This window comes from Mastigoproctus giganteus, chromosome 8, assembly GCF_048544385.1.
Source record: "Mastigoproctus giganteus isolate SK-2022 chromosome 8, ASM4854438v1, whole genome shotgun sequence".
In the NCBI taxonomy this organism is placed as follows: domain Eukaryota; kingdom Metazoa; phylum Arthropoda; class Arachnida; order Uropygi; family Thelyphonidae; genus Mastigoproctus; species Mastigoproctus giganteus.
The window spans coordinates 35413863-35427514 of NC_143582.1; the positions used below are offsets into that span (position 1 = coordinate 35413863).

Below are 13652 nucleotides of genomic sequence, written 5' to 3' on the forward strand. Positions count from 1 at the left end.
AGCCTCCAGGTATGACGGCAAGTTTTGTTTTTTACTCTGCAGCAATCTTGCTTTGTGTTTTTTGTTGTGTGCCCTGAACTGATCAAGCACCAATAGGGCAGGTTTGCGTAAGAGCCAACCTGGTCTCCTGCTCCAAACTTTCTCAAACCAGATCTTCATCCCATCCTGATCCATCCAACCCTTGTCATGAACGTGGACAATCACTCCTCGAGGAATGTCTTCTTTTGGCATTGTTTTGCATTTGAAAATCAGCATAGGAGGCAGCTTAGTTCCGTCGGCACAACAAGCTAGAACAACTGTATAATGGCTCTTTTCATGTCCACTTGTCTTCACAGTTACAGTTTTCACCCCCTTCTTATCAACAGTTCTGTTACTTGGGACATCAAAATTAAGAGCACTTCATCCATATTTGCAATCTGTCCCAACTCAAACTGATGTGTCTTCCAACATTGAATGACAAAACGATGAAATTCAAGGACCTTCTGCTCATATCTTGCATCTTTGGGCAAATCTGGTGCATGTACGCATGCTTAGTCCAGTCCGTTTCATGAACCTGAAGCACCAATTGTGTCCTCCTTTGAAATCAGTAACTTCTTTTTCATCAGAAATTCTTCTTGCCTCATGCTGAACCATCTTTGTGGATACAGGAATTCCAATTGCCCTTTGCTCTTTCAATCCATATCTTCAATTCCCTCTCTAAATCAGGCCATTTTGCTGACTTGCCTCTCATGGCCTTCTTCTGCCATGGCATTTTCAGTGGGGTTTCTTCTTCCCGTAGCCAGTCTCAGACTGTTTTCTCAGTTGGAGGAGGACTAAACTTACGTTCAGCAGTACGATTTCCATTCACTTTTGCAAACTGGATCACTTTTAACTTGAATTCAGCACTGTACAAAAATCTTTTCGGAACCATTTCTGGGCAGAACATGGCAAAATGTAACCTAATATAACAAGTGCGAAACAATGAGCGCAAAGACAACAAGCGCGAAAAAGCGGGTAATGCAAGTAAAAAAATCTACAACCACTGTATAAGACACATCCAGTTTTTAGACCCCAAATTTTTTGAAAAAGGGTGCGTCTTATACATGGGGAAATACGGTAAATTTTCCTAAATATTTCAATGCAGCATTATAAAATGCTTTGAAATCATTTATTACTGTGTTTTTAACTAAAAGGTCTAATTTCTGAAAATGCTGATGAACTTGATACCCAAAAAATTCTTAATCAAGATGATATAAAAAATATCACAGGCATTCATTCTTTGTTTCATTCTTTTCAAGCTCTTTTATTGCTTTAGAAATTATTTCAATTGCATACATTGAGAAAAGAAAATATAATTCTAAAATTATAGGGACCTCTGTTGAATTTTCATTAATTTGAAGGATTTTAAAAAGCTGTTTGGAACAGTCTTTTGGTTTGCTTATGAAATAAAGGCTCAAAGCCTTCCATGAAAACAAAATTTGTTCTATGCATGGTTGTTAAGAAAGCCATCTAGTTGGTACGTGCCTTAAAATTTCCTTAAACTCTGTTTCAGCAAACTCATGAAATTCTTTAATGTTATCCCTTCTTTTAGCTGAAACAGAAAAATGACCATATATTTTTGAGAATATTTTCTATATCAATATCTAAATTACCAAAAGCATATTTAGCTAAATTATTAATAATGTGAGCATGGCAGTTTGTCTTCATTTAATTTCTTAATATTTTGGAATAAGGATTTATTACTCCCAAATTTATAATTTGCATTGTCTGCACTGAAACTAGATACCCTTTGCTAATCCAATCCTAAATTACTCATTGAATTTTTTTTAGGCACTCAAACATTCCATCTGCAATTTCATCAGCATTTTCAAAAAATCAACTAAATAGTTTGTAGGACCATATTCTTTGTTGAAGTACTGAATTGACAAATAAAACATTTTCATATTCTTTCTGTTGGAAGCATCAATCTGTAAACAAAAAAAAATAATGGTGGAGCATGATGTTTTAAATCATCCAAAACAATTTGCAATGTTTTTTTACCTTAAAAAAAAAACATTACAAACAATGACAGCAGATTTAGTTCTTCCACATGATATTTTTAGTGCAATTTTTGAATCATTGTAAAGTTGAGTTCAATTTCATGCTACAATCTAATGAGTTATAAGAATGGTGATGCTTAATTGAATGATAAATATGAGTTATTTCAGCTGCAGTAACTAAATCCTCTTCTTTCGTATTCTTTTTCACAAGAAACCTATCAAGAAGATTTGAAGAATTTGCCAATTTATGAGCTTGTTAGTCTTTATGCTAAAATGCCCATATAACCAACTTTAAATACATTTCTGCATAGGAGACATCTTGTCTCATGAGGATCATTTGTTGAAGCTAGCCATTCATATTCTTGCTCTCAATTTTTGTTATAAGAACAAAGCCTCTACTTATTTTTTAGGGAACTTACATTTTGATGGCTAAAAAATAAAATAGTTTTCAAAATATGTTTGTATATAACATGAAATATGTAGGTGCCTATAACTGTATAAATGAAATAGATAAATTTTTCTTTGTAAAGGTACAGGAAAAACAGTTTAAACAAAGCCATTGAACTCCATATTATAAAAAAGTGATTTTTCCAATACCTATGATTTTATTAATTATCTACCAGTTGCATGATTTTCATGAATTGCTTTGTCAACAAAATATAATTTCATCGAGAAGTATGAAGTTAAGTGCATGGTGTTCATGAAACTACATATGTGAGCCAGAGAGGCTGGAATAGGTTAAGATTATCTCTTTATGATTCATTTCTCAGTGGTGGATTTTGCATTTGATGGGATTTTTAACATATCCCCTGTTAAAACTTTAAGCTAAAGCTTTGAAATGAAATTGTAATTTTTTTTCGGTTTGGGGCCCTGCACATGTGGGATCTGAAGTGTATGCCTCCTACACCTACGCAGAAATTCGGCCACTGCCATTACAAGGCACAGGCATTGAAAAATGAAAATAAAGGAAAAATTGTGTCCTTTCTCGTTTCAATAAAGGACGTCTAGCAACCCTACTCTTACCACATGTAGATTTGACTCCATCCGATTCAATTTTGCAAATTCTCACTTAAGAGACTGCAGTTTCCTATTCAGCTGGCCTTTGCGAGGACTATAAATAAAATTTAAGGGCAAATGTTTGATAGAATCGGAATTTCGCTTACTAACCATGTGTTTAGTCACGGCCAATTTTATGCAAGGTCTGGGGTCAGATCATTCCAGCATGTTAAGATAAGGTTACCAGAAGGGCATAAGAATATTAAAAAAAAAACGTTTTCAAAGAAGTATTATAGAGCCTGTACTACACGTTGTGTGCGAAATTGTTACACAATGTGCACATTTTTAATAATCAGAAAGATGGTGAAACAAAAGAAATTTTATAAGTTTCCTCAGATACAAGAAAAGATTTGATGTGTACTGGCTTACCTGCTCAGGACAAAACACGGTCTACATTTCTTTAGGACAGCTAGAGAAAAACTCTGCTACCAATTTCAAAATTTTCGCAACAGGTACAGCTAGTTAATATTTAAAAGCATTTGTGCATAAAGTTCTTCAAGTTTGAGAAATTTTCATCTTCCTCAAAAAAACTTAATCCGGATAACACACACATTGTCCAGAAACTCACTTTAAAAAAATTACTGAAATGGCAAAACAATGCAATAAAGCAAAGCTTATTTGGCACCTGCCAGCAAAAAAAATATAGTAAATAAATACATATATAAAATAAAAGAATAATAATAAAACAGAATAAAAATTAGATAAAATGTCTCAAATTTTACAGTTTATTTCCTTTATCCAGTTGTTTATCTGATCCCTCTTATCTGATGACCCGTTAACAAAAGGCAATTTTCTTATATAGATTACAATTACATTTCCTTAATCCTTGAATCTGTTCTCTTGTTCAAATTATTCTATGCGACTGCTAAATGAAAATAACTGCGAGAAAGCTACATAGTGACAGATACTTTCAGACAGTTACTCTGTGAAAACCATAAAATTCCACCTCAAAAAGTACTCCAGTAAAACTATCTCTAAGGATGGGAAGGCAGAGAAAGTTAGTATTAGTAGTGACAAATGACACAAGAAAGCAAGCTTTTTTGCAGGAGCAGTGAAAAAAAAATTTTTTTTTCACTTATTCTCTAATAATACTACAAAAACGGACAAATATCTCCATCTTCACTTCCTCCCTAGAGATGTTCATATTTAGTAAATTTTTGTTGTATGTCTTCTAACAGGTCTTCCTTGTTGACCGTTTTTTCCATATCATACAATATTATTTTTCGCCCTGGCTCTTTTGAAGTCGAGAGAATCACTCCCAATCATTTAATGCTCTCGCATTCCTTTATCTCTTGTAGCTCCTTTTCTGTTTGCATCTCCAATACCACACCATTATCCCTAATCTTCCGAAGCCTCCTTATCCTAATTTTCTTTAAGCTGCTTTTAAGCTCTTTAGTTACTGCTAAACGCACCTCATCACTATTTTTCAACCTTGATCCCTCAGCTCCTTTCACTATTAGAACATGTCCTCCTGTCCCATCCAATGATAAGGAAGACAAGCACACCTGACTTACATTTCTGCCCTTAGTTTGCCCTCGTCCCTCGATGTTCACCTGATTCTGAGGTGTTCTATGATGGATTACCTAGTATTAATAAAGAAAAAACAGAAAATAATTGGGTCCTCATGGTGTCAAGGCATATTAGAAGTCATTTGTTACTGCATGGTAGGATTTTCATTGGTTTCATGTTGTATAAGTTCAATAACTTTCATTTAGTTACTTTGTGCTACAATTGTTGGGGATTTGGTCATACGGCCAGAACATGTTATTGCACAGACCCTGTCTGCAGTCACTGTGCAGGTATAGGACACTCCTACACATTCTATACTCATCAGCGAGAACAACCGATCTGTTCCAATTGTAAGGGGAAAAAAAAAAAAATCGAGCTGCAAATCATTCTGTAAGGAGTAAACAGTGTCTAGAATACTTGAATGCACTTAAGTCAGTCAAAGAAAGAGCATGGCAATTTGATAACGTTAATGGCAGATATTGATAATCACTTAATTCTTAATCAGTACAATGCAAAATCAAATGGTAACCTACGTATACTACAGATTAATGCTCAGAGATCAAAATCAGTAGCTGATGAAGTTAGACTAGCGGGCAGCAGAGAGAATATTGATATAGCCTGAATACAGGAACCATACTTAGTGAAAGGTCGGCCTACAGGATATCCACTTTCAGAACGTGTACTCTGTACAGATGAACCAGACTTAAGAGCTGCAACTGTAGTGTTATTACTGTTATAAATTCGTTGTGCTCTTCACAGATGGTGTGCATAGGAATAGAGGCAGATCTTGCATCATTCTATATATGTTGTATGTATTGTCATCATTCAACAGACATTAATTTCTACATCAGGTACATGGAACTGGTTCAAAATCACTTGGGTAGTAATTCAGTAATATTTGCGATGGATTCTAACGCAAGATCAGCATCATGGTTTGATAGAATTACAAATGATTGTGGTTGTCAACTAGATGAATTCTTGGCTTGTTGTGGATTGTTTATACAAAATCTACCAAGTTCAGATTATACTTTCTTCACTGTTAATGGAGAATCAAATATTGACTTGACAATCTGTAACATAAGGGCAGCTGGTATTGTGGACGATTGGCGATTAAGAGCAGACTGGGTCTGCTCTGATCATAGGGCCATTATATTTTCTGTCAGGGACATAACAAAACTAGCTCCGTCTCAGGAACAATTACGATGATTTGCTATCGAAAATGCAAAGTGGAATAGGTTTGACGAATATATTCATGTCCGACTTGGGAATCTGGGTATTTAGGCATTCAGTCAGATGTCCGGAGAGAATGCAGTGGAGTTACTTCAGCACTCTCTTTGAGGCTTCCAGCACATCTATAAAGCAAAAGAACTGTAATAGGATTCCAGTTAAATGATTGTCTGGCGAGTTAAGCCAACTTCGGAAGCAGGTTCATAAAGCGCGGAAAAGGAACCAAAGAAGTAACATAACAATGGGGAGGAAGTAGTTAATGTACTTAAAGTAGAGTATCAGAAAATATGGAGTGCATACGTGGGTATGATATCTAAATCAAAATTAACTGCCTGGAGAACACTGGTTAGAAGAGTGGGTAACAAGAACCCATGGGGAATTGTATATAAGCTATGTACTGGCAAGACTAAAATATATAATGGAGATACAGCATACTCTATTGGAGGTGTTGACCAGGAAAGTACGAGTTGGAGAGAAAGTATGTCTGCGATTTTGGATCATCTGATTGGAGATACTATCTCTAAGCAAGATGATGAGGAACAGATGTTGATGAAAAGGCTTAATCATGCTTACTATGGGGTACATGACGAAGATCCCTTTAGCCTGATTGAACTCTGTAATGCAGTACAGTCCATAAGGAACAATAAATGCCCGGGGATGGACCTCATTGAAGGAGAGGTCATTAAATGGCTCATCGACTGATACCAGGGATCCTTCTTGAAGATTTTAATAGCTGCCTGCGTGATGGGGCCTTTCCGTCACCATGGAAGGATGCCCTATTAAAGCTGATACTGAAGGGACCATCTAGGCCAAAGAATTATCCATGATCTTATCAACCTATTGCCCTCCTCACTGGATTAGGAAAGGTGTTTGAAAGGATGCTGGCGAGACAGATTACTGACTATACTGAAAAAAACTTAGGCTGGTCTGGCAGACAATATGGTTTTACTCCAGGTCGTGGAACAGAAGATGCGCTTTGGACATTGCGAAACTATATATTAGGCTCAAACAATAAGTATGAGCTTGGAATCTTTATTGACTTTGAGGGAGCTTTTGACTTCATTCAATGGAGCAGCATTCTTATGGTGTTGAGACTTGCAGGATGTTCAACTAAGATCTTTAGGGTGGCAAAGGACTACTTCATGCACCGTACAGTGACTGTTAAGTCATCGGTTGATTCTATTGTACAAGAGGTGATCAAGGTCCATGTACCAAAATACTTAGGTCCGTGAGGTTGTCACAGACATTCTCTCAGATATGCCAGACAAGCTGCACTTGCTACCTGGGAGTCTAAAACGCTGATGGAACTGATATTCAGATGACACTCAAGTCAAGTGGACCCAATTTTGGCTAAGTCTGGATGGTCTGTGACAGCCAAATCCTCTGCTTGCACCTTCACGATGGTGGCATTGTTAGTAATCCTGGGTATAACCTCCATGCACAAGTATACTTAGGGAACCCAGGTGTGAACCGAGGTGTGGCACCCACCTCGACTGGGAGGAATGCCGCCCCTCTATGTTACCAGGCAGTACTAGGTGGTAGATGACGCTCATCAACCAGTGAAATACCACCACTTTGCTTATTGGAGACTTGAAGTGGTGGAACCCATGTTTAATCTCTAGAGCCAAGTTCCGGTCAACCCTTCCCCATCTCTTCCATCATGCAGTATGATTGATGACTTTTGAGGTTATGATGAACATCGTTGCGAGATCCAATATTCCTTACATTTCGAGGGTACAGCTCTAAAACAGTGTTCGCAGGCCAGCCGCTAGTTAGTACACTGGACCAAACCTATTGGTAACTCTCTAGGAGGCTTCTGGATCAGCTAGCGTATAATCTTGCTACCTCTACTCTGTCAGATAGTGACTGGAGGGAGTCTGAGTAGTGTGTATGTGGGGGCATTGTCAAGGCCATGTTATGTCAAGGATCTGAGTATATTCTTACCATGTGTACGCCATATCCAAAAATTTTATTACTTCATACAGCATGTCCCACCACTTTTTCTAACTATTGAATACACCATGAATTGTCAAACTAATAGAGCAAGCTTAATGCTTGCTCTATTAATCTGCAAAACGATCTAAACCTCCCAAACACTTCCTAATTCATTTCACAAATATACGTAGTCTCAATTCTAATCTGAACGATGTCCATTTCCACTTGCAGTCTGCCAAAGTCCAATGTACTTTTTCTGACAGAATCTCAGTTATCAGTTGATTCAACTACTGCTCATTTTAGATGCCCAAATTATTCGTTGTATGATTCCTTTCGCCTCAAAGGTGGTAACCTTGCGCATATTTCCATTCTGATATACCCTGTCAGAGACTTGGCAATTTGGAATCTCCTCTCTTCGATCTTCTCTGGCTTAAAATCTCTCTACCTCGTTGTGTCAAATTCATCTGTTGTCTCTATCATTCTCCCAACTCCACTAATCACTTGGAGCTCTTTGACTTCCTCTCTCTGCAACTTGACTTTCTCCAGTCCAACTTTCCTAACAGTGAGGTAATTTTCTTTGGTGATTTTAATGTTCACAACTCCAGCTGGCTTTCGTTTTATAGTCACACCGACCCAGCTGGTCGAGATGCTGAGGTTTTTGCAATTACTAACGACCTTGCACAGATTGTTCATTTACCTACAAGAAAACCGGACAATCCTAATCATACAGCCAACACGCTTGATCTGTTTCTCACAAAAAACCCTTCTAAGTACACAGTCGAAGTGAGAGTTCCTTTAGGCACTTCAGATCACAACTTGGTGATTGTCTCTTCTCCAATGGAGCCTTTAGCTCGTGGCTATTCCCAACCTCGTGTTGTTTGGCATTACAAGAATGCAAAATGGGATGACCTGCGAGATTTCTTTTCTTTTTTCCTTGGTCGGATTACTGTTTCAAAACTTCTGATGTCAACACTTGCTCAGATCGTGTCAGTGAAATTATTCTTGCAGGAATGGAATCCTTTATCCCACAATCCACTTTAAAATCTCGTCCTTTATCTAAACCTTTGTTTTCCAATAAATGTGCTAAGGCTGTTCAAGAGAAGAAAGTTGCATATCGTAATTGGCTTGTTTCTGTTACTTCTGCTTGGAAATTTGCTCATATCCAGCCAGTTCCTAAAGAAAAGGATGACAAATCCCTCCCATCCAATTATTGTCCCATTGCAATTACTTCTACTCTTTCTAAAGTAATGGAGAAATCAATTAACCGCCAACTCTTAAACTACCTAGAAACCTTCCATCTGATCAATGATCCGCCAGTATGAATTCCGTCAGTGTCGATCCACTGGTGATATTCTGGCATATGTTACCCATTTATGGACTAATTCAATGGAAAGGTTTCGTGAAACACAAGTAGTTGCTCTTGACATCTCAAAGGCTTTCGATAGTGTTTGACATGAAGGGTCTTCTAAACAAGTTTTCATCATATGGTTTGCCATTTGTTTTTTGTAATTGGTTATCCAGTTTTCTCTCTGATCGCTCACTCAGGGTGATGGGTCTGTCTTCTAACTTCTCCACTAATGCCCGTGTTCCCAAGATTCAGTTCTTTCCACCACTCTTTTCCTCTTGTATATTAATGACTTTCTTCCATTGACTGGAAATCCTATTCATAGTTTTGCCGATGATAGCACATTGCATTCCACTTTCCATTTTGAGAAACCTTGCCCTGCTCAATCAGCTTCAACTTCTCGAAAATCTGCTACCAATTCCTTAAATGCCGATCTTCAGGTAATTCTCCAGTAGGGTAAAGACAACTTAGTTGATTTCAACCCTTCTAAAACTCAGTCTTGTCTTATGTCTCGCAAAAAGGATTCTTCTGCTCCTATGCTTATCTTTGGTGACACTGATTTCTAAGCAAAATTATTTATCTCTTTTGGGGATTACTCTGACTTCTAATCTCTCTTGGTACAAGCACATTACAAATATTGCTTCCTCTGCATCTAAAAAACTTGGTTTTCTCTTTCCCTCTCGGCATTACCTTTCTTCCAAACAGCTGCTCACTCTGTATAAATCGCAAATCCGCCCTACCATGGAATATTGTTCCCACATCTGGGGTGGTGCCCCCAAAACCTCTCTCAGGCTTCTTGATTCCATTCAGAAGAGGACAGTTAGGTTGATTAATGATTCATCTCTAACAGAGTCTTTCCACTCACTGTCTCATAGACGTACTGTTTCTGCTGCATGCCTCTTCTACAATACTTCCATGGGCACTGTTCTTCTGAATTGGCTTCTATAATTCCTGCTCTCGCTTTCAAAACAGTCCGAACACGTGCAGCCACCAGCCAACGTCCATTTACTGTCCAACTTCAAACTCACAGAACCAACTTTTCATCTTCCTCGTTTATTCATTCAACTGCTGTTTCCTGGAACAACCTTCCTTCATACATACTTCCTGAAAATTACAGTCTACAGAAGTTCAAGTCCAATGTCAACAAATATCTTCTTTCATCTTCTCAACCTCCAGCCCAAGCATGGTACTAAGTATTATAGGTTCTAATATCTCTCGTGTTTGGGATTTACATAAAAAAAAAAATAAAAAAAAGGGATGCCCAGAAGGATCGGTTTTTGGACCACTAAAGTAGAACCTAGCTTTGGAGGACTGGTTGCGTAGGGACTTTGAGCATACAGAGATGGTGGCATATGCCAATGATCTTGTGTTGCTTATTGAAGGAAATACACTGATGCAACTAGAAACCAGGTCACAGCAGGTTTTGTTTGAACTTAATAACTGGTGTAGGTTACATAAACTGACTGTATCAGGAACCAAAACAAGGACAATGGTCTTTAAGGATCAATTTTCGAGTAGAAGACCCCCAGTTGTTAGAATGAATGGTTCAAGCCTAAAATCGGCAAGGCAATTAAATTATCTAGGCATTATGTTTAACGGATCTTTGACTTTCAACTTACATGTTACTTATCTATCAGAAAAGGTAAGGAAATTTATTTGGATGATTACTCAAATCACTAAAGTTGGCTGGGGAATAAAAGGTAAGGCGCTGAACTTGCTATATGAATGTGTATTTATCCCCATGGTAACATAAAAAAAAAAAAGTAAAGTGCAGCCATTATCAACCCACTGCAGGGTGGAAGCCTCCTCAACAATTCATGCTGAGGGAAATGGACCATAATCTGCCACGCTGGTCCAGTGCGGGTTGGCAGATCGACCGTATTCAGCAGTCAGGGGCTTGAACCCCGGTCTACTCAAAGAGCGTGTGCTACTGCACTCCCGCTCCTGCCCACTCGGCTACGGAGGCCGTTGGTAACATATGTGTAACACATGGTAACATATGGTGCACCAATTTGGTTTGAACGTGCAAGTGGAAAAGTATTTACTAGAAAGCTCAGTTCCATTCAAAGAGTAATGCTTCTTAGGATGTGCATGGCATGCAGAACTGTGTCGACCTCAGCTTTGCAGATTGTGACTGGAAAATGCCTATTGATCTGCATTTATTGTATTGTGCAGGAAGGAAAGGACAAGAATCTGGGATGCTTTGGTAAAAGTCTGGCAAGAGCATTGGAGTGTTTGTGATAAAGGGCAGATTACACAAAAATTTTTCCCAGATTTAAGAAATGCAGCCTCGATAAAATTCAAATGGTTTGCCCCAAACTTACAAGCTATGTTCTTATTAACCGGTCATGGTTCAATTAATGCAAAGTTGCATGATTTAGGAATTAATGAAAGATCTAGTTGCCATTGTGGCGAAAGAGAATCATGGGAACATATTATGTACAACTATGAGGAGTACTGTGATCTACGAATTGAATTGGTATCTTGGGTTAGTAATCTCAATCTTATGCAGAAGGCTTAGTAATCTCAATCTTATGGCGAGACAATTTTAGTTGATAAACAGGAGAACTTCTTGGCTTTCCAAGCCTTTGCAACTGCAAAATTTCTTAGGCGGAAGACTCTTGTGCATTTGGAAGCCTTGGATTTGTAATGCAGTATGGTGTATGCCGAATTACCTAGAATTCGGTGAAATCGTGGAGACTCTGCTATATCCACTGCAACTCCAGCTCCTTGTGCTGGCATTTCTGTTCTCGGCAGCTCCTAGCGCTGCTGGCTTTCCAACACACTGTGAACAGATGCAGATCTTTCCAATGAAGTTTGGACTTTGTCTGAAATTTAATTATATGTATATTTTATTTTTTATGTATAGATTATTTTTCAATTTGTTCATATCAATCTTTTTTGGTCATGGCAGGTTTTTTCCCTCCCTGTACTTGGGCAAACAGGAGAGGGAGTATATAAGAGTACTGCTAAATTATGTGTAACTGACAGCAGGGTTGCTATTGGTTGGCTGGGACCACTTTAAGTTATAAATATCAATCAATATGTCCTCTAATAATATAATAATTTGCGTAGCTCTTACTTAAATTTATTCAAACTACCTACTTCCACAACACCAAAATGGAAATTTGTTCCAACAATTAACTACCTACTGGTCGAAAACAAATATCCACACATTTATTTTGCAACCATCCTTCCTCAATTTAAAGTTTCAGTCAATAACCTTGAATCGATAATTTTTGAGGGAAGATTCTTTTCATAAGGGACATGTCAGGTTCCATACAACCACTACCAAGGTTAATAATAATTAATGTCACACAACCAAGGTTAATAATAATTAATGTCACTTAATAATTTTGAATATGAATCTTACCTTAATACCATATTTTTTCCTGGCTACTCCAACACGCATTGATAACCACATATTCACAATACCAGAGCCTACAGCAACTAAAACAACATAACCATATTCTCTAGCAATTGTCACAGCTACCATTTTTTTATCCTGAAATAGAGAAAATTTCATTAATCGAAATAGCAAGACCTATATTTGTGTTTAATAATATTGGCCAATAAGGTATTGGTAACATAAAAGGAAACTTCTAAATTAATTCTATTATGTTAATTACATATCTGGATCACAAGTTTTACAGAATATATCAGTTAAAAAAAAAAAAAAAAAAAAAACTTGCAATAACTAATTTTGATATCATTATAAAATAAGTATCACTGAGCAAATGTAGAAGTAGAGCAGGATGATTGAAAATTACAAATCAGGTTTGTGCATCTTGGTCATCTGTGCATATTTGAGAGTCTCTTTTATTATTTTCTTTTTTATATATATAAAGCGACTCTCTGATAATCAATACGGAGAAGAAATGATACCACTACCACTTGACTGGGTGAATTCAGACAATTTTTTTTTTTTTTGTGTGTGGGTATGGACAGTTGGCACGAAAATCAATGTCAATCTATAACAAAAATAGTTAAAAATGCTTATTGTTCTTACTCTGGATGCCACTTGGGAGATCAAGACAAAAATAGCAAACAACATGTCATTTGCTCTTCTTATGATATGGCATCAACTAACTGGCCATAATGAAAACTGCTATTTTTGTCTTACAAAAATTTTGGACAATTTTTTGAGGGACAGCAAAACAAAAATAGAATACCCAATGTTTCTACTACAATAAAGCCAGTTCCACATAGAGGTCTTCTTACCCCAGTATTATTAGCTAAATTTGAAAGAACTTTCCATTCCCAATGACAAACAAGAGAACCCAATGGGAAATCCAAGTTATGCTCCACAGAGTAACAAAGAATGATGGTTAAGTGAGCAAAGTGAGCTTGATGACCTAATGCATGATTTAAGTCTATCAAAATAACAGACAGAACATGCGAGAACAAGCTTGCAAGAAAGGAATTTGCTAACTGATGGTACATGGATTTCTGTATTTACGATCGCTGTTCAATAAAGAATGATCATAATTTTTTTTTCACAACATACCTTTACAAATCATCCATATTTTGATGGTCCTTTTCAAAGTAGTCCTGATTTGATG

The 13652-nt window shown here is 37.3% G+C and overlaps 1 protein-coding gene across 1 annotated transcript in view; it reads right to left on the reverse strand.

The window, feature by feature from the left end:
• Positions 1-13652, reverse strand: part of LOC150081442 (glutathione S-transferase 3, mitochondrial-like) — a 58225-nt gene that overhangs the window by 35056 nt on the left and 9517 nt on the right. The window contains exon 2 of the mRNA XM_090379300.1: positions 12464-12595. Coding sequence (XP_090235426.1) covers positions 12464-12586 — 123 coding nt within the window. The 5' untranslated portion in view covers positions 12587-12595. The remainder of the gene's footprint in view (positions 1-12463; positions 12596-13652) is intronic.